Raw genomic sequence first — 25,000 nt, 5'->3', positions numbered from 1 at the left:
TTTGACATGGAGCTGGCCAGCTGGGGAGCTATTTAGACTCCAGTAGTCTGCTGTGGCATGGTTTTTTTGGTTGGATGCCCTTCTTAATGCCAACCACTTAACAGTGTGCTAGGTACTACTTACATGCCACTGGTACGGATGCACTTATGCAGTACTGGCATGGGTGCACCTGAAAAGCACAAGCCTGTATGTATGGAAGATAGGGATTTTACTTTGCTTGACATGTCTTTTTTTCAAGTACGGCAAATTGCCACATGTCCCAGCCCCTTATTTCTTCAGTGAGGCCCAGCATCCAAAGATCCTTTCTCACCACCTCATCCCATGTTTTCCTGGGTCTGTCCCTTCCACAGGTTACCTCCACAATTAGAGCTCAGCACTTCTTTACACAGCTGCCCTCAACCATATGCATCACACGACCAAACCAGTCTTCTCTCTTACACACATCTGATGCCTCTTATATCCAGTTTGCCTCATTGTGTATGTATGTATGTATATAGATCATTGTGTATGTATGTATACAGATAGGCATATGTTGAACCTACGCACACATAAAATGTAGACAGAGTATCTGTCAACACATAGATATTCATTAGACAGCGGCCATGCTGGGGCACTGCCATGAAGAATTTTTAGTTGAACGAATTGAACCCAGTACCTTTTTAAGCCTGGTATTGGTGGTCTTTTGCTGAACCGCTAGATAATGGAGATTACAGGGGTGTAAACGGACTAACACTGGTTGTCAAGCAGTAGGGGGAACAAACACAGACATACATACATGTGTGTGTGTGTGTGTGTGTATATATATCTATATATATATAATGATGAGTTTAGTTGGACCAAGGTTATAGTAGAAGACACTTGCCCAAGGTGCCATGCAGTGAAACTGAACCTGGAACCATGCTGGCACCTATATGTATATATACAATTCAATTAGAGGTTAAATTAGCCTCATTAAGGGATGGTATCATCTAATTAGGTTTAATACCTAATATTTGTTATGAATAATAATACTCATAATACAATAGGTTTATATATAAACCATGGTTTATAATTATGATGATTCTAAAATACAACATTTAAAAATTATGGAGATGTACTTGCATAGCAAGCGACCTGATCTGAGATCGTGTGCTGGAACGAAAACTATTGCAGCGTGGAAGGTGTTTATAAGCCATTTAAGAAACACAAAAACCATTAGATTCACTTCAGCATTTAAATTTAATTTGCCAAAATATTTTCGTCACTTTGAGACCACAACCTGTTCACTGACAAAATTCTGTGCTGCATCGGAATTTTGTCAGTGAAAAGTAGTTTCAGTAATAATTGAGTTTATCAGATTTGATGGTTCAAGCTTACCACCTAAGCCAATGCAAGCTGTTATATACAACACATAATAGAGATGTTAAAAATCAAATGATGCCTGCACCTGAAGCTTTTTAATGCGTGGAAAGGATTTGCACTGAGTCAATCCCATTGTCTAAACAATGTATGCACTTGCCCCAAAAGACAACTTAGCCTACATCATTTGGTGCAAAGTTGCAGGCGTTACATCAGTTTTCTTTCCTTGGAGTGATATCTAAACAAAGTCTTCACTCCCAGCTTGTTGGATGACTGTTGATTTTACTGAGTTCATCTGCCCTTTGACAGACTTCATTGCTCATCCTGCAGGGAGTTCAATGAAAACCACCCACCTTATTAAGAAGGCTTGGTAGGGTTTCCAGTTTAGTCACCAACATGTGACAGTTTGTACTGGGTCACAAGTTACCGGTAGCACTAAGAGTGACCTGACATACATACACACTATTAGTTTTGTTGTTATTTTAACAAGATTTTTATGTATAACAAAACATTTACTGATGGGGAAGGGACTCAGTACTAATAGCTGAGTGAAATTTGTTTTGACTAGGACATTAAGTTTTGCCTGACAGTTTGTTAAGTTAGTCTGCTTGAATAAACCATGAGGTGAAACTAGAAGCACCAGTCAAGATGAATTTATGATACACATTCAGGTATACTTAATACTGCTGAGTGAGAGCTTGAGGGGTTGTACTTAAAAAGCACTGAATTGTATTTGGGATACAAAAGGAAAAAAAGATATTTAACCCTTATTGATGAAGAGCCCTTAATTGTAAATAAGCAACATTGAAAAATAATTTGCTGTTATAATTTTCAGTCACTAGTTTGCAATGATTGGTTCAAATTTCAATAATATAATAGGTTGGAACAGATGGTTTCTGCCCTGGACACACTGTATGAGAGCAGCCTTCAATGATGTCATTATGATATAATAGCACAAGTGAATGATTGAGTATATTTGCCATCAATTACACCTCTATCTTTGTTCATCACTTACTACATCTCTAACCATCTAAGTGTAAATTCCATATGCTGTAATCAGTGTAAGCCATGGACATGCAAGAAGTGTAGTGGAATCAAACGCAGACTAATAGAAGGCATGTTCATATGTGGCACATGCACTGAAGTAATGCATTCTAAGAGCCCACTGGAAATAGACTTGCTTAAACGTCTGGCTGGCTCACTTGAAGTAGTCAATAGCTTCAGTTGCCTAGGTGACATAATTAGCACGAGAGGTGATGGTTCTGAAAGTATAATAGTCAGGGTAAGAATTGGTTGGAAAACGTTCATGTGCTGATGATGCCTATTGAAGCAGAAACATGTATCTATAGCCATCCTACTGTCTCCAGATAATCAAGTTTTTTTTTCCCCTTTTAGGGATATCATTTTGGGAAAATTCTTGAGATTATCTCTCAACCTTACACACAATTATATGTATAAGAAAAATAAAAAAAAGAACGATATGAAATGATAAAATGAGTAACTTCGTAAGTTGGTGCATATGTACATATAGCTTTTTTTTTTGCAACTGAAGCTGAGAGGTTGTCTCGTGACTCGAGTGTTTCACACCACTGATCTTCCGCGAGACAAACTCAGCTGCAGTTAAAAAAAAATAACAAAAAACAAATCCTCTACAATATGTAACGAGAATTCCTTTCTCATTCGTTCGACATAAAACAACTTATACAGGTGCGTGTGTAGGGTCGTGTTACCTGTATAGAGGTATGTACACCCAATAAGGTGTGGCCAATTTCCTTTTTGTTATCTATCTGCTGAGTCATATCACTCCCGAATTTTGGAACTTCTTTATTATTGTTCGTCTTCCTGTTCGTTATCGTATTTACATCCTGATATATTTGCTACCCGAAGAATCTCCTTACGTTGTGAAAAGATGTCATTGTATTGTCTACAGCATCATCTCCCTCCCTTGTTCGTTCAACTAGCAACAATTTTAGTAAACCATCAGCTGAGAATGGGTAGGCCAGTGATGTTCAAATTTGTTTAATAGCAAATCTCAGCAAAATTTGACTTGGTTTAGTGGTGGTGATAGTAACACGTTGACATCGTTCTCTTTCTTTTGTGTTAACTTCTGACACGCTGGCTTTTGTTCTATTTTATTTTATTCTTCTTTCATTTAGGAGTAGTTATTACCGGATCCATAAACTCGTATAGTTCAGTGTTGTCATCAACCGCTACCTGGTATGGGAGGGAATAAGAAATGTATGAAACACAGAGAGGGAAGAGGAATGTGAAAGAGGCAAGAGATGAAGAAGGACAAAGAGGAAGAGACGCTTGTATAGACAGAAAACTGAGTGGGAGGAGAGAGAGAGAGAGAGACAATTAAAAAAGAAACTGTCTGCACGAATCAGTTTTTAAGCACAGGTGTGTCTAAGTGATATGTAGTCTACCAAAATTCTGGAGCTCTAATTATTTTCATGTCTCAACAGTTGTCACCTTGCGCTGATAGAATTATAATTTTTCTTATACTCTCTCTCCTCTCTTTGCCAGACAGACAAGTAGACAGACACCTGTATGGTATTTAACAAAACATATTTAAATCGGGTATATAAATTTTTTTTAAACAATTGAAAAGTTATCTATGCTTTCCCTTACAATATATCACAATTCAACACCTGTATTTATTTTCCTCTAACTTCTCAGTTCAAGTTTGTTTATGGTGAGTGTTTATCTCTGTTACTTTCAGATTAGTTCATGAACTCTAGTAAAATACGTTGGGCATTCATCATCTTGTTTCATCATCTTACATAGTCTAGATTCCTTTCCTGCCTGTCAAAATAGATATTAGTCGTTCTTTCACTCAGTCTAAATTAATCCTTAAGTTTATTATGTTTGACAGAAAAAAAAAAAAAAAAATTCATGAAACCAGATCAATATTTTCTTTTCTTTCATGAATTAGTTGATTCATAAGATTCATGTCGTTCGCCTGGTTACTTTTTAAATATATGTAACAGAATTTATTATATGAAATATATATGTAATAATAAACCAGGAAACTGGTTACTTTTCTATCCATAAACAAATTTATTTCCGTAAATGAGAAACACTCTAAAATTTCGTAAAAGTAATCTTTTTAAAATTTTACCAACTTTAAGATTGAGGGAAGCACAAAAGTTTTAACTGAATAACGGACAATTTAAAAAAGTCTTATTATTAAAAAAGCATTGTTGATTCCATTTTATAAATTTTCATATAATTTTTGGTTATTTAACATCTGTAAAAATTTGAGTAAATCAAAATGTAAAAACGAAGAAATAAATCAATTTGTCATTTTTCTTTCTTTCAAATGTTAAAATATTTGTAGTGGAAAGGATTATAAAATTTAATTTGATATCTAAAACATTGGTGGTTTTTAATGTATGATTCACCTTGGGTTATAAATAGTTTATTGTTGACTGATTTGTTTTCTGAATTAGCGACTAGTAATACCAGTGTCATTAATGTCTTACCTGGATTTAATTATATTATTGTAGTTCCAGGGACAGCTATGTGAAAAAAAGTTCACTTCAAGACTACTTCTCATCAATGTTTCACAACTTTTTATATCAGCTAAAATGCTCACTTCATAATGTGTTGCTCCCAAACTGAGTCACATCATTTTCTTCTGCCCGAACACACATTCAACTAAGAATGACTGAAAAGTACCACCACCACCTTTTTTTACTCTCCCCAGGCAATTGAACGTTTAATGTTGCTAACAATGCCCTTTTCATAACTATCTCACTTTTTAACTAGGTTGTCAGATTAGGGCCTCTCTAAGTTTAGTACAACTTTTCTTAGTCCATCACCTGTTAGTATTACCTGCTATTTTTTCTACAATATGATCGAGATTAAAGGAATGGATTATCCGTTTGCTTAGTTGTAGTTCTCTTTTGTTTTCCATTTTATATTTTAAATTGCCCATTAATTATTTCTCTCATTCTCTCAACATTCTAACTACTAAAGTAGTTCCAAATTAATCCGTAAACACCCGAAATAATCTTCTGTGTTCTGAACTTCTGTAAAGTTGTACACATGTTCAGTTTTCACAATGAAAGAGGGAGTCTTCATCATGTCAGCACTGTTGATTATCTATAACTGTTGTTCAGGTAACTATAATAATCTTTTATTTACTTTCAATTCCTCTCTTCACTGACTATTACTATTCCAGCTGTATTCGAGTTTAACCCAGTGTTAGACATGCACTTTATCATTTGCAGGTTTTGTATTATGTTTGTTGTAAAGTTTTTATTTTGTAACTGTGTTCCAAGGTTCACCAACAAAAGAAATAACAATTTGGGAATATTTCATTACTTGCGCAATTCTTACCTTTACACTGTCACGGCTTCCTCTCCTAAAATTATATACATATTATTTCTTAAATGTTTTCATACGGTTATCTGGCATTTTTACATGGAGAACTTAGATAGCGTGAAACATAGATGATGGGGGGTTGAATACAGAAATAGTATTATTTCCTCTCTTTCTCGCATTTTTGCTCAGATCATAAAACATTTACCAGACGTTAAATGATAATTATTAATTTACTTAATAACCACGTTTCAAAATATGGGTATACCGGGGACTTATTAACTTCACTGTTTTGACAAGTGTTATCTTTAATCAACAGATGGCATGTTATACAGTAACATACACATTCCTACATCACGAAGTGACATTCATCGCAACAAATATCATACATACACAAACAACAATACAACCTCTGAGGAAAGTATGTGTGAGCTATAATGGTTACAAACAGGATTCTCATTTGCACGCGGCCATACTGGGGTACATGGATCCCTATACTTTTGTCTGGTCGTTATTCCTTTGTCTTCGGAAAAAGGACGAAAGACAACATAATTTAATTCAATTAGTTGCTATGCACTAACTAACATTGCCTAGAACAAGGCCGGCTCAAGATACCGGCAACTCGGGCAGTCGGCAGAGACGCGAAATATTTTTTGCCACGAGAGTTCCGGACCCGTTATGACCGTATTTCCATACAGCCAATCAGAGCTCATCAATCAAACTAATTTATGAGTGCATAACAAGTGATGGGCGATAAGATAAGGTCACTTGGGTAAGGAATGACTATGCTTCTATTCTCTTTTAAGAATGCTTGTTCTTACCATGGCTGCCTCTGCGTAGTTATTTGTGTTGTTGTTTACTTTGTAAAACAGTAAAGGGAGAAGGTTGCTATCGCATTACCCTCTACCCACATTTTTCCCATATGAGGCCCTAACAAAATCCGATAATAAGTATTGATGCAAATCTAACTACTTGTCTCCTAAAATCAGGCGTAATTTGGCGATCGGTCGACTTACAACACTGTTCTCCATTTTGAGTTTATTTGGTAGAGTGTTTTTGTTAACTTGACAACAAGGTCAAGGTGAGCTCTGATTGGCTGTATGCAAATGAGTTCATTGCAGCGGTCCCGAACTCTCGTAGGGAAAAAAAAAATTCGCGCCCGGGACACCCTGTGCTAGGGGACACCAAGGAGGGTGTGACAAAGACAAGGAAATTTCCACAACTGTCAGCTTGTACATGCCAAAGTTCAGCTTGCCCAGGATGCCAGCAACCCTAGGGCTGGCCCTTGCCAGGAATGTACTGATTTAAATCAGTTAAAGTTGATTCTGTCTATTTTATAATTCAGTTTAAAGATATTATTTCAGAAATTTATTTTAATAGTTTTAGCTATACTGGTTTCAAATTTTGGCACAAGGGCTGCAATTTCAGGGTAGTGGGTTAAGTTGATTACATTGACTTATTTTATTTGACCCCAAAAGAACGAAAGGCAAAGTATACCTTGGCAGAATTTGAACTCAAGACTTAAAGACAGACAAAATGCTTCTAGGCATTTTGCCCAGCGTTCTAACTGTTCTGTCAGCTTGCTGCCCTGTTATTTTTAGCTATATTAAAAGTTAATATTTTCTACTTTCACTTTATTTGATATGAGATGATTCCTAACACATGAGTAGCCAACCTAAATATAGCTGATATGTCTGATACAGTCTAAATATTTTAGCATATCTTAATTAGTTTTGGTTTTTTCTTTTTTTTTTGAGCAATCACTGGAGCATAAGTAAATTAAATCTGGTTGGATTTTAATTCAAGGCACTTCTCCCTCACAATTGTATAACATGGAAGAGACACAATAAGATATTTTTAGCCTTTTACTGCAGAAATCAGACATATCCATTCAAAATTTCATTCCCCTTAACTACATAGAAAGCAGTTTTATATACCAGTTTATCTGCAGTTGAATGTAATGTCTAAAAGTTTTTTTTTATTTTTGAGATTTGTCAAAATTATTGAGGCAAAGTAACTTGCAGAAAATACCAATTATATTTGTGGTAGATTATCATTACTGGAATATCCATGAAATGTAATTTTGCAATGAAAAGGCTAAAATTCATTCACTGATAGACAGAATTCTCATTACTAAATACACTTGAACATTTAACAAAATATCATCATTCACATAGTACTAACAGTTGGATAGCGGTTACATCTCCATGGATCTGTGGTTGAACCAGTAGCTTTCTTGGTTCCATTAACCCATTCAGTGTTGCATTGTCTTCAGTATCAGAATTGAATTGGAAGTGCCAAAAACCCTGTTGAGTGTATCTGTGCTGAGAAAAACAATGAACCTTAAATTTTACAATTTTATTGTTGTGCCACATTAATTGCTGTCATGGTCTTAAGGTCTAAACTTTTTTTTTTTAATGAAATTGGTTTTTCGGGATTTCATAAGCTAGAAGTTTCAAATTTGAATGCAAGGTATTGACACAGGCATGACTTTGCTGTTAAGAAGCTCACTTTCCAACCATGTAGACCTGGGTTCAGTCCCTGCTTGCTACTTTCGGCAAGTGTTTTCTACTATGAGTCCCAGGTTAACCAAACCTTGTGAGTGAATTTGGTTGACAGAAACTGAAAAAAACCCATCATATGTATGTATGCATGTATGAATGAATGAAACCCTTGTTTAGACATCACTAGATGGTTGTAAATAAGCATCATCATCATACAAGTAAGGTTGTTTGTTTCCAGTCTTCCATAAAAGACATGTTTAGCTACAGAAAAATATTACTTTGCTTGGAAACAAGTGAACGTTTGCGAGAGGAGGGTATCTGACCATAGACAAAAAAATCTGTCTTAACAAATTCTGTCTAACCATTACAAACATGAAAATGCAGACATTAAATGATGACAGTAAGGGGTTTCCCTGCCTATGACAGCTCCTGTCTGTTGTATGGATTTTCCTGTACCACATTGCAAAACCTGGCTATCACATAGCAACTAAAGATAAAACCTTATTTTCCTGCTTTTGGACAACTTGAGCTGCTGTGAAGTCCACTGAGCTCACAAATTATTCTATGCCAGTCCATCGCAGTGTTACTCATTTTTGCCAGCTGAGTGGACTGGAGCAACGTGAAATGAAGTGTTTTGCTCAAGAACACAACGCGTCACTCAGTCCAGGAATCGAAACCACAATCTTATGATCATGATGCTGACACTCTAACCACTAAGCCACGTGCCTCCACAAAATAACATTACTGTGTATTAAAAAAATGTTTGTCAGCTTATTGGAAGATAGTTGGTTGGCTGGATTTCAGTTTTAGCTGTAATCTTGATTTTCTTTTAACTTAATCTTTGTTATTCCTTTTGAAGCTCACTTAATTCTTCTTGTTTGGAAATTAATTAAAAAAATCTTGAAATATGTAGAAATATTCAAATTGATACAAACTGATGTGATTTTATATTTTGTTTCTTATCAGGTGTAGATTTTGATATATAAAGGCACAGGCATAGCTGTGTAGTTAAGAAATTTGCTTCCTAACCACATAGTTTCAAGTTCAGTCCTACTGTATGACACCTTGGACAAGTCTGTTCTATTATAGTCCTGGACTGACCAAAGCTTTGTGAGCAGGGGCATAGCTACAGTAAATGGCGCCCAGGGCAAGCTTCAAAATTGTTCCTCCCCCACTAACCAAAAAGTGGAGACATGCATAGAAATGGCTTGATTATAAAATGATCTTGGCCAAAATTGGTGCCACTCTCAAAGTGGCACCCAGGGCATGTACCCTGCTTGTTCCACCTTAGCTCTGCCCTTGCTTGTGAGTCAATTTAGTAGATAGAACTTAAAAAAAGCACTTTGTCTATCTGCCTCTCTGTCTGTCTATACACATGAATGTGGGTATGTATTATGTGTGTCTGTTTGTCTTGATATTGTGTGGTTGTTGTAAATGAATGTAATTGTCACATAGTCTACAAAAATGTCTGGTCATGGGGAAAGATTATCTTGCTTGGAAACAGGTGAGGATTAGCAACATTAAAGGCATCTGGCCATAGAAAATTTGCTGTAGTAAACTCCATCTGACCCATGCAAGCATGGAAAAGTGGATGTTAAAATGAGGATGAGGATGATTGTACATAAAATCAGCATTTCTTTGTGAGGAATCTGTGAGAAATAGTGATAAATAGGTTAATTATATGTTAATGTGTATTTGAGTTGAGAAGACCCATTTGTCACAACAGAATTGAGATCCTAAAACTAAGGTACCACATAAAAAGCATTGGTGTGGGTGCTGGTACCATGTGAAAAGCACTGGTGATGGTGCTATGTAAAAATCACCCAGTACACTCTGTGGAATGGTTGGTGTTAGGAAGGGAATCCAGCCATAGAAACCAAGCCAAAACAGATTATGAACTCTGGTGCGACCCTTGACCTTGCCAGTTCCTGTCAAACTGTTCAACCCATGTCAGCATAGAAAATCTACATTAAATGTCTATGATGATGATGATAATAATAATTATATATTAAAAAAATCTAGTTTCTATTGCTAGTAAAGAAACGCTGTGAGAAGAATGTCTCTTCAGGAATTGTAGAGTATTTTTGTGTAAACAATGTTTTGGAAATTTCTTAACCTTCTTTATGGTATCTGATGGGTTTAGCATTTGCATCTTTTATCAAAGACAATTTTATGATTTAATAAAATTTCTCATGAGACTTAACTGATAAAAGAGAAAAAGGATTAGTAATGGTATATAATGATTTTTATGAAAGGGTTCCTTGAGACATGGAATGTATTTCAAACGCTCCCCAAGAGTAAGAAGGTTGGGAAATGGTGATATTTTAAGTGTAACAAAACCTACACCTGAGTAAAAAATGAAATATTGAATTACAGCAACTAGCATAAATGGGGGGGGGGGGAATTGTTTCAAGATCTTGAACTATCTGCTAAATAAGAATTATTGATAAGAATCAGTAATATAGCAAAAGCTGAAATCCATCTGCCCAGCTCTTGATACATGTACGCGCGCACACACACACACACATGCACGCGCACACACGTGCACGCACGCACACACAGGCTTGCTTACCAACCACATGGTTCTGGGTTCATTACTACTGCGTGGCACCTTGGGCAAGTGTCTTTCTACAATAGCCGCGGGCCGACCAAAGCCTTGAGTGGATTTGGTAGGCAGAAACTGAAAGAAGCCTGTCGTATATATGTATGTGTGTATATATGTTTGTATGTCTGTGTTTGTCCCCCCAACATCGCTTGACAACCAATGGTGGTGTGTTTATGTCCCCATAACTTAGCGGTTCGGCAAAAGAGACCGATAGAATAAGTACTGGGCTTCCAAAGAATAAGTCCTGGGGTCGATATGCCCGACTAAAGGCGGTGCTCCAGCATGGCCACAGTCAAATGACTGAAACAAGTAAAAGAGTAAAAGAGAGTACCACACTTAGAAACAATTGGGAGCTGGAGACAGGAAAGGCCTCTGGCCATAGAAGACTATGCTACAGCATGACCTCATCTGATCCATGCAGGTATGGTAAAAAGATGTTAAAATGAGAATTTTGCAACATTTTTTTTTTTTTTTTTGCTTAATATTACAACTTTGTTTCTTGTACAAATTCGAAAGCTTTGTTGAAAACTAAACTGGTACTTCATTGGTTTTGACGATGAGGGTTCCACTTGATCTGATCAATGGAACAGCCTGCTCATGAAATTAATGTGCAAGTGGCTGAGCACTCCACAGACATACATACCCTTCACATTGTTCTCGGGGAGATTCAGTGTGACACAGAGTGTGACAAGGCTGGCCTTTTGAATTAAAGGTGCAGCTCATTTTTGCCAGCTGAGTGGACTGGAGCAATGTGAAATACAACATCTTGCTCGAGGATAACATGCTGCTGGGAGTTGAACTCACAACCTTACGATCATGAGCTGAATACCCTAACCCCAGTGACTGTGATTATGACTCATTTTTGATGGATAAGTAGCAGTGATGGTGATAATGCCATTGTGTAAGTAGCCACCGGAGGCGCAATGGCCCAGTGGTTAGGGCAGCGGACTCGCAGTCATAGGATTGTGGTTTCGATTCCCAGACCGGGCGTTGTGAGTGTTTATTGAGGTCCTTTTTGTGGACCTCTGGAGAAGTGATATATTAAAGATGTGCTCTATAGATGACTTGTAATTCTCTGAGACAGACACTCATGGCACACATAGAACTACATCAAAGAATGGGAATAGATATATGTTAATGGGTGATTAGGACTCGCATGTTAATGTAATGTATGCAGACACCCAATAGATAGATAAACTTACAGGTATGCTTAGTAGATAGACAGACAGTTGAATTAGCTGACAAACCACCATAATTGTATGGATACAGAATGAGAATTGAAATAGTAGCTATTGCTGTTTATCTGCAGAATAACATTATCAAAGACATTCCAACCATGACCATCTGTCTTTTTTAGGAGTTATCTAGGACTGCTTTCTAACCTTGTTTTAGGGTAATTTAATAGATTGAGCTGCTATTTCTAACAAACCAAGGAGCCATGCTGAAGCTCTCTCAGTTGTTCATAATAATATCTTGTAGTAGTAGTAGTAGTCGTCGTTGTCATAATAGTAGTTTACCCAACAGGTAAATGTGAGGCCAGCAATAAGTGGAACCAAACTAAGAAGATATTGATTAACTGTGAGTGATGTAAAATCACTTGAACAACCATTTATGCAAGCCTGTTCATGTTATACTTGTGAACAAGGAAGCAAATAATCAAAATGATTGGCGGAGAGAGAGTGATGATGATAGTGATTATAATGGTGATTTTGAACCATCAATTTATGAATCTGCTGTAATTGATCCATCAATTTTTGCTGATCTGCTTTTGTTTTTCTTTGCTTAAACCATAGCATAGGTTGGAAAGAGGTTTGATGGAACAATGCATTTTATGGTTTAATTGATAGATATCTGTTCCTTGTTAACACTAATCACTCGGGTGTGAAATAAGGGTGGTACTGTGTTGTTAGCTAAGCAGACTGACTACTAAATGTAAAAAAAAAAAAAAAAAAAATACTTTGTATGATCCAAATTCCCCAAAGATAATACATCATGAAATGTATACGGATATTTTTTCTTTCTTTTTATTTTACTTGTTTCAGTCATTAGATTGGTATATTTGCAGATGGTGTAATGTTTTTGTAGTAGTAATAGTAGTGTGTGTGACTGTCTGTCTTCGCATTTTATCTAAATTTGTAACAGAGTTACAAGCCACTTGCTGAGTGACAAGGCTTTTTGAGTTCAGAGAGTTTCTGCTGTTTGTAAATATATGGTTGAGTTGGTGTGTTGGCTGAGCTGTCAATGCATACACCCAAGTGTGTGCATCTATTTACCTAAATAATTTCATATAGAGAATTTTTAGAATGTCTTACAATCCTTCACTGTGCCACTAATAGATTGGGTTTGTGTGTGTGTGTGTGTGAATATTTAATCAAACGGTAAATTAAAATAATTTATTATAGATGGCCATAAGCTTCATTCCATAAATGCTGGTGAAACAAATGATGTGTTTGGTTCAGCTTATGAAATTTATTACTAAAAATAGAAGGGGCTGTTAGAAAACTATAGTTATTCTTAAAGAAAGGTAATAGATGATAAAAAATGGATTTTCATATATTGAAAACCAGTGCTGATGGACTGGCTCCTGTGCAGGTGGCACGTGAAATACACCATTTCGAGCGTGGCCGTTGCCAGTACCGCCTGACTGGCCCTCGTGCCGGTGGCACATAAAAGCACCCACTACACTCTCTGAGTGGTTGGCATTAGGAAGGGCATCCAGCTGTAGAAACTCTGCCAAATCAGATTGGAGCCTGGTGTCGCCTCCTGGTCCACCAGTCCTCAGTCAAATCATCCAACCCATGCTAGCATGGAAAGCGGACATTAAACGATGATGATGATGAAAAGGAGCAGAGAGGGTTGAAGGAAGAGGAAAAGGGGTTGGAAAGAGAAAGTTAGATTACATTGATAACCAGACCGTTGTGGATCTATAATTAGTTACAAGGATGAAGCATTTAGTGTTAGAGAGAAATGTGGAAGAAAGCATGAGACTGAATGGGGTAGCTATCTCTTCAAAGAAGTGAAAGGACTCTCCCCACCAAATGTTATACTTTTAAGGAAGTGGAAGAGAAATAAACATTACAAAAAAGTGGTTAATTAACTAAGTTGATTAGCATCTGTAATCTGGAGTTTAAATATTTATTAAAGAAGCAATCAAATAAAACACCCATGCTTTTTGAAGAGACTAGAAGTCATGATAAAGTATTTTAGTAACACAAGTCAGCAGTGTTGGAAATAATGTACAATTTATGACTTAGTGGTTAGGGTAATCATCTCACAATTGTATGGGTGTGAGTTCAATTCCCAGCAGCACATTGTGACCTTGAGCAAGATACTTTACTTCATGTGCTCTAGTCCACTCAGCTGGTAAAAATGAGTTGTACCTGTAATTCAAAGGGCTGGCCTTATCGCATGTCATGCTGAATCTCACTGAGAACTATGTTAAGGGTACACGTGTCTGTGGAATACTCAGCCACTTACATGTTAATTTCAGAAGCAGGCTGTTTTATCAATTGGATCCACTGGAGTCCTCATCATCATCATCATAACCGACAAAGTGCCAGCGAATGGCTTCTTACATAACTATGAAAATCCTAAGAGGCGCTGATATTCAAAATAAAGTCAATCTGAGCAGGCATTGCTCCATGGTTTTAGATTTAGTCCCACTGTAAGGCACCTTAAGCAGATGTCTTCTACTATATCCTGGGCTGGCCAAAACCTTGTGAGTGGGTTTGGTAAATGGAAACTGAAAGAAGCTCGTTGCATATATATGTGTGTGTGTGTGTCTATCTGTCTGTCTCTCTTTGTCTTGACATTTTGTGTTAGTTGTAAATGAGTTTCACTGTCATACATGCAGTGTTACTTAAATACAATATTCTGTGAAAACAAAGCTGACCATAGAAAAATATTACTTTGCTTGGAAACAGGTGAGGGCTGGTGACAGGAAAGTGAACCAGCTGTGGAAACCTGCCTCAATAACCTCTGACCCATGCAAGCATAAAGATGATGATGATGATTATATGTATAGGTGAAGGTTAGCAACATTAAAGGCATCTAACCATAGAAGATTTGCCTCAGTAAACTCTGTCTGACCCATGTAAGCATGGAAAAGTGGATGTTAAAATGATGATATATATCTTCTGATGTAGTAGTATCTTTATTGAATTTGGATCATTCAAAGTATCTTTTTTTTTTTTTTTGTACATTTAGTACTCAATATGTGATACAAATGTAGAGTTATAATTCTCTTCAGACTTCTCTCTCTATAATCATTTCAACCTACAAGAGGTGTTTTTAAGTGGTACTTGAAAACACCTCTTGTCGGTTGGAACGATCACAGTGAGAAGTCACAAATAGAAGATAAGTGCGTGTGACTAATGTAGCTCCTCAGGTGTAATAAAATATCAACTCCTCCACAATATGTACAATTCCTTTTCTCATATCTCTCTCTCTCTCTCTCTCTCTCTCTATATCTATATATATATATATATATATATATATATATATATATATAGCGAGAGAGAGAGCGCTTTCCTTTCTGTCTTTCTTCCCTTTACTTGTATGTTTTCTCTCTCTGTCTTCTCTTTTAAGCTTTTCCATTGAGTTGTAGAGCACTTGAACACTATACAATAAGCTCATATATACACGCATATATTCACGCATGGACACACGTGTACATATATATATATATATATATATATATATGCATGCATGCATGCATTCATGCAGTTGCAATACTAATGTGAATACTCCTCACTCTGTCTTATTTCGTGAATTGACCTTGGTTTATCTGACACTTTAACATACTCATATGTGATAATCTATAAAAGATGTCTTAAATGATACTTCTTCATTATTTATTAAAATATCATTTTATCTCCATTTTATTACCATCTCTTCATACAATCCAGCTGTGTTCAACCACCTCATTAGAAATCACCTTTTAATCAATGAAATAATGAAGGTTTTGTCACTTAAGCATTTCCATATAGTTTCTCAAGGACTCTTTTCTTTTAAGTTTAATAAAAATAAAAATTCTTTATTGTACACTATAATCACCATTCATGTTACATAAAGTGAGCCACTATATGGTTGCTGGACTTGCTAAAAATAATAGCCAAATAGGACTTGTGCCAGTGCCATATAAAAAGCACCCAGAACACTGTAAAGTCGTTGTTAGGAAGGGCATGCTGCTGTAGAAACCAAGTCAAATCAGACTGGAAGCATTTTGCCCAGTGTACTAACGTTTCTGCTTGCTTGCCACCTTAAAATATTCTTGTCTACTCTAGGCACAAGGCCTGAAATTTTTGGGGAGGGGGCCAATCAGATCAATGTAAGTACACACCTGGTACTTAATTTATCAACCCTGAAAGGATATAAGGCAAAGTCGACTTCGGTGGAATTTGAACTCAGAACGTAAAAACAGACGAAATATTGCTAAGCATTTTGTCTGGCATGCTAACGTTTCTGCTAGCTTGCCACTTTAGTGTTTAACAAAATTACAAAGGCAAGATGGTGCATGCGTGCGTGTGTGTGTGTGTGTAGAAGAAGAAGAAATAAAAAAAAAAAATGAACAACTCTTTCTGAATTTTTGTTTTTAAAATTTCTTTTTCCCTTTCAGCTAAAGTTGATGTCAATGATTGCTATTCTTATCCATGTCAGAATGGAGGAACTTGTGTTGACCAGGACCAGGATTATAAATGTACTTGTTTACCAACATTTACTGGTCGGAACTGTGATTTGAATCTTGGTAAGCTTTATGATTAAAAACATTTTTGTTTTTCTACTTTCATAGTTTGATGTCTTATTTCTTCAGTATAATAGCAATAACCCATTAAACCATATCCTATTACTGTTATCAAAAGTAACCTTACTCTTAGAGAATTATAAACAAAATCTCTAGTATTTTTGAATTCTTCAACAAGTATGTATATAAAAGTGTATGTATGCTATGCATTTAGTTCTTTGAGTTAATTGTTTATTATTTTTTAACTATTGACCTATTCTCCATTCAAAAGGTTTCTCCATTCGAAAGGTTTCTCCATTCTTCTTTCCATCCTGTCGTTTTCTTGCTGTTATGAGCTCAAAATTGTAGAGGCACAATGGCCCAGTTGTTAGGGCAGCGGACTTGCGGTTATAGGATCGCGGTTTTGATTCCCAGACCGGGCGTTGTGAGTGTTTATTGAGCAAAAACACTTAAAGCTCCACGAGGCTTTGGCAGGGGATGGTGGCGAACCCTGCTGTACTCTTTCACCACAACTTTCTCTCACTCTTACTTCCTGTTTCTGTTGTGCCTGTAATTCAAAGGGTCAGCCTTGTCACACTGTGTCACGCTGAATATCCCCGAAAACTATGTTAAGGTTACACGTGTCTGTGGAGTGCTCAGCCACTTGCACATTAATTTCATGAGCAGGCTGTTCCGTTGATCGGATCAACTGGAACCCTCGATGCCGTAAGTGACGGAGTGCCAACAACAATGAGCTCAAAATCCTAATTTGAAACGGCATCAAGTTCTCTCACTCATGCAAAAACCCAATACTTGTTATGATATACTGACAGTTTAATTGGGTTAGTGAAGAAACTCTACTGCAAGGGTTCATACTTTTACACCTTCATAACAATTTTTTTAATTGAAATGTGAAAACAATAGATTAATTACTGTAACCTTATCAACTAAAGTAAGTGGAATTTGTTGGAAAGACATAAGCAAATTGATATACTTCTGTTGTGTCTAGTTGTTGGATGATATCCAATAGAGCTAACAGCTCACCTTAATAATTATTTGATGGACAAGTGTCTTCTACTATAGCCTCGGGCCGACCAAAGCCTTGGGAGTGGATTTGGTAGACGGAAACTGAAAGAAGCCCGTCGTATATGTATATATATATATATATATGTGTGTGTGTGTGTGTGTGTATGTTTGTGTGTCTGTGTTTGTCCCCCCAACATCGCTTGACAACCGATGCTGGTGTGTTTACGTCCCCATAACTTAGCGGTTTGGCAAAAAGAGACTGATAGAATAAGTACTAGGCTTACAAAGAATAAGTCCTGGGGTCGATTTGCTCGACTAAAGGCGGTGCTCCAGCATGGCCACAGTCAAATGACTGAAACAAGTAAAAGCGTAAAAGAGTATATGTATATATTGAAAATGCAAATGGCTGAAATGGGGTTTTCCCAAAAGATCTCTTGAGTAACATTTCCTGACAGGTGCATAGCTCAGAAAATCTCTTGAGATTGTGCTGTTATTTCTCTGCATTGAGAGGTCTCAGCATTGGCATTGGGGACATGTGATTAGAATGTTGCAAGAAAGAACCACAAGACATTTTTCAAGCTGAGCCAACTGGCATGAAACTTAGGGATAGATGAAGGAAAAGATGATTGGATAATATCCATAGTTTTAGCTGGTCATGCTTGGGAATCCAGTCAAAAAATTCTAATGACAATTACTTCTAATAAGACCCTATGGAGGAGGTACCTGAGAGCTGTCCCCCATGACCCTCCCAAGAATAGTAGGTGGAAAAGATGGATGGATGGATGAATGTTTTTGTTAACCATGAAACTCAAAGTAAGTAAAGTTATAGCATGTAGAATGTTTGGTTTCAAAAAACCCCCAAAAAATTGGATGGAAAAATTGAAAGTTGCTTGTGATCAATTATCATTCTTAATAGCAATGATAAATTTTTTTGATATTTTCAGGTTGATGAGACTAGTATATTAATTTCACTTTCCATTTTACTATTTTGTCATCAATTTTTACAGTGAACAAAATGTCTTTGTTTTCTAGTTTTTCTATTTTCCCTATTTATGATAAGAGAACGAGCAGGAGTACCAATAGACATTATGCAAGTAAGCAGTAATTGATCTTTTTAAAGTTTAGAGTAAGATTATTTCTCTGATACATTGACTGGTTTTGTTGAGCAGTTTCCCCCAAATATTTCAGTGTCATCTCAGGTAAATACAGGTATATTATCATAAAAATCAGATAGATTTAAATTTGAAATACGTATGTCATTTCTGAAAATTGTCAAAAGGAATGATCTCACTATCAAACCATAAGTAACATCATAAGCTATGCTAGTTTCTGAAGATCTTAATTCACTAAATTCCAAGTATTCCATTGTATTCACCAGGTAAATTTTAATTCACTTTCTCACCATGTCTTTATATTGTGCTATTAAATCTTTTAGCAAAGTTTTTACTCTCACAACAAATTGCAGTAATCTCATCAATTTGTTAATCTTAGGAAAGAATTTTCTGTTGTTATGGTTACTGAGTTAGTGTTTTCCATTAGTGCTTGTAGCTTTCTTGGTCCTTGGTATGACTTTAAACTGTATTCGATAGTGGGGCCCTGCTTCAGGAGCTCCAGTGCTTTGAGGTGTGAGGAATCACCACCTCTTAGCCTCTGTTATTCCCAGGTCTGGCTTGGAATAATGTCACCTGTCTCAAACCTAGCTGTCGGTTAACCAAGATATTCTGGAAGAAACTGCAAGTACAAACCTTCACTGCCTTGGGAAAGGAAAAGGTTAGGGGAGTCAACCTTGACAATGAAACAAAGAGTGGAGTCTCTTACATGGTCCAGTTCCCTCTTTGATGCGCTTCTGTCAACTCCAAGTAGGTGAAGCTCTCCAGTCTTGTAAAGCAATTCACCTGGGAGATGGCCACTCCAATGTAAAATCTACAGCTTACTGGTCACTGCAGCTGTCTTAGCCCACTGAACCACTATGGTCAGACCTCCAAGTCTAAAGAGTGGGATGAGATAGCATGGACTGGCTCTCACTCTAAAACTAATAAATACAGGCAGGAAGAAAAGCTCTGCAACATCAATGTATGAAGACCATTCTCCCTCATGGTCTTCATACATGAAGAAACAGCCATCAAAGTAGCTTTCTAACAGTTGATGTGAAATTGTATTGTGCACCTAAGTGGAGAGCAGAGAAGTTAATGATTTATAAGCCTGCTCAGTAACCCTAAGATGAAATCATAATATAATTGCTTGACTTAATTTTGTTAAGTCAAGCGAAATTGTAGTTGTGGCTGATGCCAGTGCCACCTGACTGGCACCCGTGCCAGTGGCATGTAAAAAGCACCATTCAAGTGTGGTCAATGCCAGTGCTGCCTGACTGGCCCCTGTGCCAGTGGCACATAAAAAGCACAATTCAAGCCAGTGGCATGTAAAAAGCACTCACTACACTATCAGAGTGGTTGGTGTTAGGAAGGGCATCCAGCTGTAGAAACCTTGTCAGATCAGATTGGTGCCTGGTGCAGCCTCCTGGCTTGCCAGTCCTCAGTTAAACCGTCCAACCCATGCCAGCATAGAAAGTGGATGTTAAACAATAAGGATGATAGGTGGATAATTTAACACCAAAAAAAAAAAAAAAAAAGAAATAGACATATAGACACAGGAGTGACTGTGTGGTAAGTAGCTTGCTTACCAACCACATAGTTCCAGGTTCAGTCCCACTGTGTGGTACTTTGGGCAAATGTCTTCTCCTATAGCCTCGGGCCAACCAAAACTTTGTGAGTGGATTTGGTACTCAGAAACTGAAAGAAGCCCATTGTATATATGTATATGTATATATATATGTGTGTCTGTGTTTGTCTCCCCAACATCACTTGACAACCGATGCTGGTGTGTTTACATCTCCGTAACTTAGCTGTTCGGCAAAAGATACTGATAGAATAAGTACTAGGCTTCCAAAGAATAAGTCCTGGGGTCGATTTGCTTGACTAAAGGCAGTGCTCCAGCATGGCCACAGTCAAATGACTGAAACAAGTAAAAGAGTAAAAGAGTATACTTGCACTCACTAATAACACTAAATGAAATGATGATCGAAGCTGAATTTCAGGAAGATCCAGATTTTGAAATTAATATATGCAGTGAATCTTGACATAAACTAGTTAGTTTTACACAATTATTATTATTTTTTTTTATTATTATATTTCTATTCTCAACAGGAGACCAAAAATGTGCCTTGATGCCATGTCTTAATAATGGTACTTGTGTCAACACAACTAATTCATTTGTATGTAATTGTCTGCCTGGTAAGTTTCATTCTCTCTTACATTATAAATTTCAAAAATAAAGGTTTTAAATTTTTATTTCTTATTCCCAAGTCAGCAACAAAAGGACAAACATCCATAACTTTATTTCCAGATCTTCAAGACTCGTGGTAACGGAGGATGGCTGGGTGGGGGTAAGGAAGGAATTAATTATAACTTATTCATAGCTGATCCTCAAACTGGAAACATGGTTGAAATGCTTGTAACACTGGACTCCATTAAATGCTTTGAGGAGCTTGCTGGTGGTGGTGGTGGTGGTGACGGCAGTGTTGTTGCTGTTGCGGCTGCTCTTGTTAAATCGGGTAACTGATTACGTTCACTACTCCAGGATGTAATAGATGAACTTGTTTAATATTGGTCTGGTAAACATTACTTATATACAAGTTATATGTGTAAGGTAAGCAACAGTTGAAAATGTCTGGCTATTAGCAACACCAGTGTCTGATTAGGCACTGTGGCTCTATGTGTATTGCTAGCAGCGGTTAGGCATCTACCATTGACAAGGCAAGGGAAGACCGAAAACGTGATCTGGTAGTCTCAGTCATGATGATGGTGGGTGATTTATCTCACGGCGTTACTACAATATAAACAAGAGTTTATATGCACCAAAAGCCCACATGAGATTCTCTCGTGGTAACTATTGCAGTATTGTGTGTTCTAAAACAATATCCATTTTTAAGTGGGGATAAATATTAGCTTTCTTCTATGATGTTCTTCAACTACCTGTGTACACAGCTATGAGCATCCTGACCAGCGTTAATTGTAACCTGATATGATGACTGCTCCAAAGACTAGTGCTCCTCTTCAGGCAGGAAAATACTTCAACAATTTAATAATTAATTATCGAAGATAAATGAAACTGACAATGAAGTTAATGCTTCCATGACTGTGATGGTGCTGCTACTAGACTCACAGACATCCAAAACCATATCTATGGAAAGGTTATCTGATTGATTCATATGAATTTGATCACTAATACACATGGACCTCTTGAAGCGATCTTCTCTCTCTCTCTCTCTCTCTCTCTTTTCTGATACCACTGTTGTGGCCTCTCTTCTTCAGAGCTGGTTGGTCTCATACCTTCTCCATTCAGGTTTTCCTGATTCACTAATCTCTCCTTCTCTTGTCAGCCAGATGGTCCCCCCCCACACACACACCCCAGCTTCTCATTAACCACTATGCTAAGTTCTTCCTCTCCTAGATATCATCCTTCTGAAATTTGCTCCCAGCACTTATATTTTTCCTGTGGATTCAACTTACAGCTTTACAAGAAGAATATTAACCACATCAGTCTTACTTGGCCTAGAGAGTCTGCTAGGGCCTAGGATACATTACTTTCCTTCAGACTAAGCTAATGAAAAATTTTAAAAAAAAAATCATGCTAGAAAGTCTACCAGCAAATAGTAAAACCAATAACATAGCTTGTATATATTTCACCCTCCCACTCCCAAGGTCATGTAAGTGTCCACCTGTTTAATGCTGAAGGAATCGGAAATAAACTGGTCTTATGTGTTTCTATAACTTGTGGTGTCCGTTTCCTATTTGGTGACTCATGGAATAATTTGAGTCTAGAACTGCAAGCTAATAAAACACGTAAGTTGTAGTGTAATTTCTATTGTAGTAGCTATGTACTTTTACATGGTACCTATTTATAAGCAAGGAAGTCAGAACTAGTAATTGTTAAGTGACATAGCTATTACTGCAATGCACTGTTAGATGTTTATATACAAAGTATTGAACCATCAGTTAAAATCTTTTTAAATATAGTTATCAGAAAAGGCAAGGCAGAATCCATGATCCTTTTCCAGGGTCTCTGGGTAGTAAGTTAATCTAAAACTGGGAACATGACCCTACTTCTTGCAACAAAATGGCCAGGGGCTAGGTGGTACTGTTACACCTAGGGTCAGCACTGAGGTATTCAGTGCCCCACGTCAGTCCTACACAATGTGTCTCCTTCTTCCAAGTATGATTGTTTGGTGAACACTGCCAGTACAGAATGAGACAATTGGGCACGGTTGTTTGGCTGCTGATGATTTGGCATGGTTGACTGGAGAGTCAGTCTGTTTTGGTAATGGTAGTTTTTTGGTACTGGAAGCAAACACAAATGCATCTATGCGCAGAAATATACAGATGGAGGGCATGAGAGATAAGAGACAGAGAGAGAGAGAAAGATTACAATTTATTAATTGAATGCAACTGTCATAAATGCTTTTCATTTCCTCAAATGCAAGGAGAAATATGTTCACAGAGAGAGAGAGATAGGGGGGGGGGAGAACGAGAGAAACATTAACCCCTTAGCATTCAGATTACTCTGTCATATCATCATCATCATCATCATCATCATCGTTTAACGTCTGCTTTCCATGCTAGCATGGGTTGGACGATTTGACTGAGGACTGGTGAAGTCAGATGGCAACACCAGGCTCCAATCTGATTTGGCAGAATTTCTACAGCTGGATGCTCTTCCTAGCGCCAACCACTCAGAGAGTGTAGTGGGTGCTTTTATGTGCCACCGGCACAAAGGCCAGTCAGGTGGTACTGGCAATGGCTGCACCCAAAATGGTGTATTTTACGTGCCAACGCAACTCTCACAAATGCTTTTCATTTCCTTAAACACAAAGAGAAATATGTTGAGAGAGAGAGAGAGAAAGAGAGGGGGGAGGGAGGGAGAGAACAAAAGAAACATTAACCCCTTAGCATTCAGATTAATCTGTCATATATAATACTTATTTATTCTCATAGTTTTGAACTAAGTGTACATATTTTGTAGTTGCAAGATTTCAATGATGTAATTGTTTATTTTTGGAATGACATTGTTGGGTAGGTGTGAGAGGCTGGATCTGAAACTGCAGAACCTTCAAATGTCATCTACGACAGGTGATTCCAGCTGTGTGGTAAGAAGCTTGCTTCCCAACCACATGGTTCCGGGTTCAGTCCTACTGTGTAGTACCTTGGGCAAGTGTCTTGTGAGTGGATTTCGTAGATGGAAACTGAAAGCAGCCCATCATATATGTATGTATATATCTGTGTGCGTGTGTTATTGCACCTGTTTGTTCCCCACCACCACTTGACAACCAGTGTTGGTGCGTGCTTGTGTCCCCATAGCCAGCAAAAGTGAATGATAAAACAAGCACCAAGCTTTAAAAAAAGTGCTGGGACTGATTTGTTCAACTAAAACCCTTCAAGGTAATGCCCCAGCTTTGCTGCAGTCAAATGACTGAAACAAATAAACTATAAAAGATATATATATATATATACATATATATATATATGTGTGGCACGTAAAAGCACCCATTACACTCCTGGAATGGTTGGCATTAGGTAGGGCATCTAGCTGTAAAAACCATGTCAAATCAGACTGGAACCTGGTGCAGCCCTCTGGCTTATCAGCTCTAGTCAAACTGTCTAACTCATGCCAGCATGGAGAGTGGACTTTAAATGGTGATGAAGATGATATATATATATATATAAATTAAATTAAGCTGCTTGAAATGGTCGTACTGTATTACTTGATATCCTGTTTTGATTTTATTCACCTTACTTTGAGCTGTGCGGATAATACCAGACTGACTTGGTGCTCAAACTGAATTTCAGTTATTTTTTTTACACACACACACACACACACACACACACACACACACACACACACATTCTCTCTCTCTCTCACTCACACACACACATAAAACCTAGTTATTACGAGTATTTATGCTATAAACTTCAATGTTACTTAAACGTGATGTGCTGATGTTATATTTTCCATTATAGACAGATCACAGTTTCATAAATGGAGGAAAGAATTTTTGAGTTCTCAATGCAGTTTTGGGCTACATCAGCTTAGTCTTTTGTTTAAACAGCGTTTCATTTTATCTCCTAGGTTTTACTGGAATGTATTGTAATCTCAACATTAATGAGTGTGAAACAAAGCCATGTACCTATGGCAATTGCATTGATGGGATCAACAGTTTCACATGTAATTGCACTGGTACAGGTAAGGACTTCTCTGCTTTTATAAATACTTTTATTCTGTTCATTAATGCTTTCACTTTTCCATTTAAATTTTGATAGATTTATTTATTTGAGAGAATCTACCTTTACGAAATGCTCTCTTTCATTAGAATTCACTTTGAATTCTTCCCCTTCACATTCACTCTTTTGTAACTTGAGGTGATGT

The 25,000-nt window shown here is 37.2% G+C and overlaps 1 protein-coding gene and 1 long non-coding RNA gene across 9 annotated transcripts in view; one reads left to right on the top strand and one right to left on the bottom strand.

The window, feature by feature from the left end:
* LOC106873032 (protein crumbs) overlaps window positions 1-25,000 on the top strand; it is a 207,477-nt gene that overhangs the window by 67,121 nt on the left and 115,356 nt on the right. For 4 of the 8 annotated variants that reach the window (XM_089363381.1, XM_052972968.2, XM_014920238.3 and 1 more), the window contains exons 3-5: window positions 16,391-16,519; window positions 20,725-20,811; window positions 24,704-24,817. In XM_089363381.1, coding sequence (XP_089219507.1) covers window positions 16,391-16,519; window positions 20,725-20,811; window positions 24,704-24,817 — 330 coding nt within the window. Of the gene's footprint in view, window positions 1-3,687; window positions 4,034-4,863; window positions 5,463-16,390; window positions 16,520-20,724; window positions 20,812-24,703; window positions 24,818-25,000 lie in introns of those variants that run through there. The other 4 variants (XM_089363392.1, XM_089363410.1, XM_089363403.1 and 1 more) reach the window with 4 other exon arrangements.
* On the bottom strand, window positions 1,195-5,020 carry LOC149137869 (uncharacterized). The gene is made up of 2 exons (XR_016244418.1): window positions 4,824-5,020; window positions 1,195-3,552 (listed from the first exon to the last, which is right to left on the bottom strand). It is a non-coding gene; the product is annotated as an uncharacterized LOC149137869 (long non-coding RNA).

Source organism: Octopus bimaculoides, chromosome 1 (assembly GCF_046866305.1).
Source record: "Octopus bimaculoides isolate indiv1 chromosome 1, ASM4686630v1, whole genome shotgun sequence".
In the NCBI taxonomy this organism is placed as follows: domain Eukaryota; kingdom Metazoa; phylum Mollusca; class Cephalopoda; order Octopoda; family Octopodidae; genus Octopus; species Octopus bimaculoides.
Note: the sequence above shows the minus strand (reverse complement) of the source record. Positions and strands in the feature narration are given on the sequence as shown.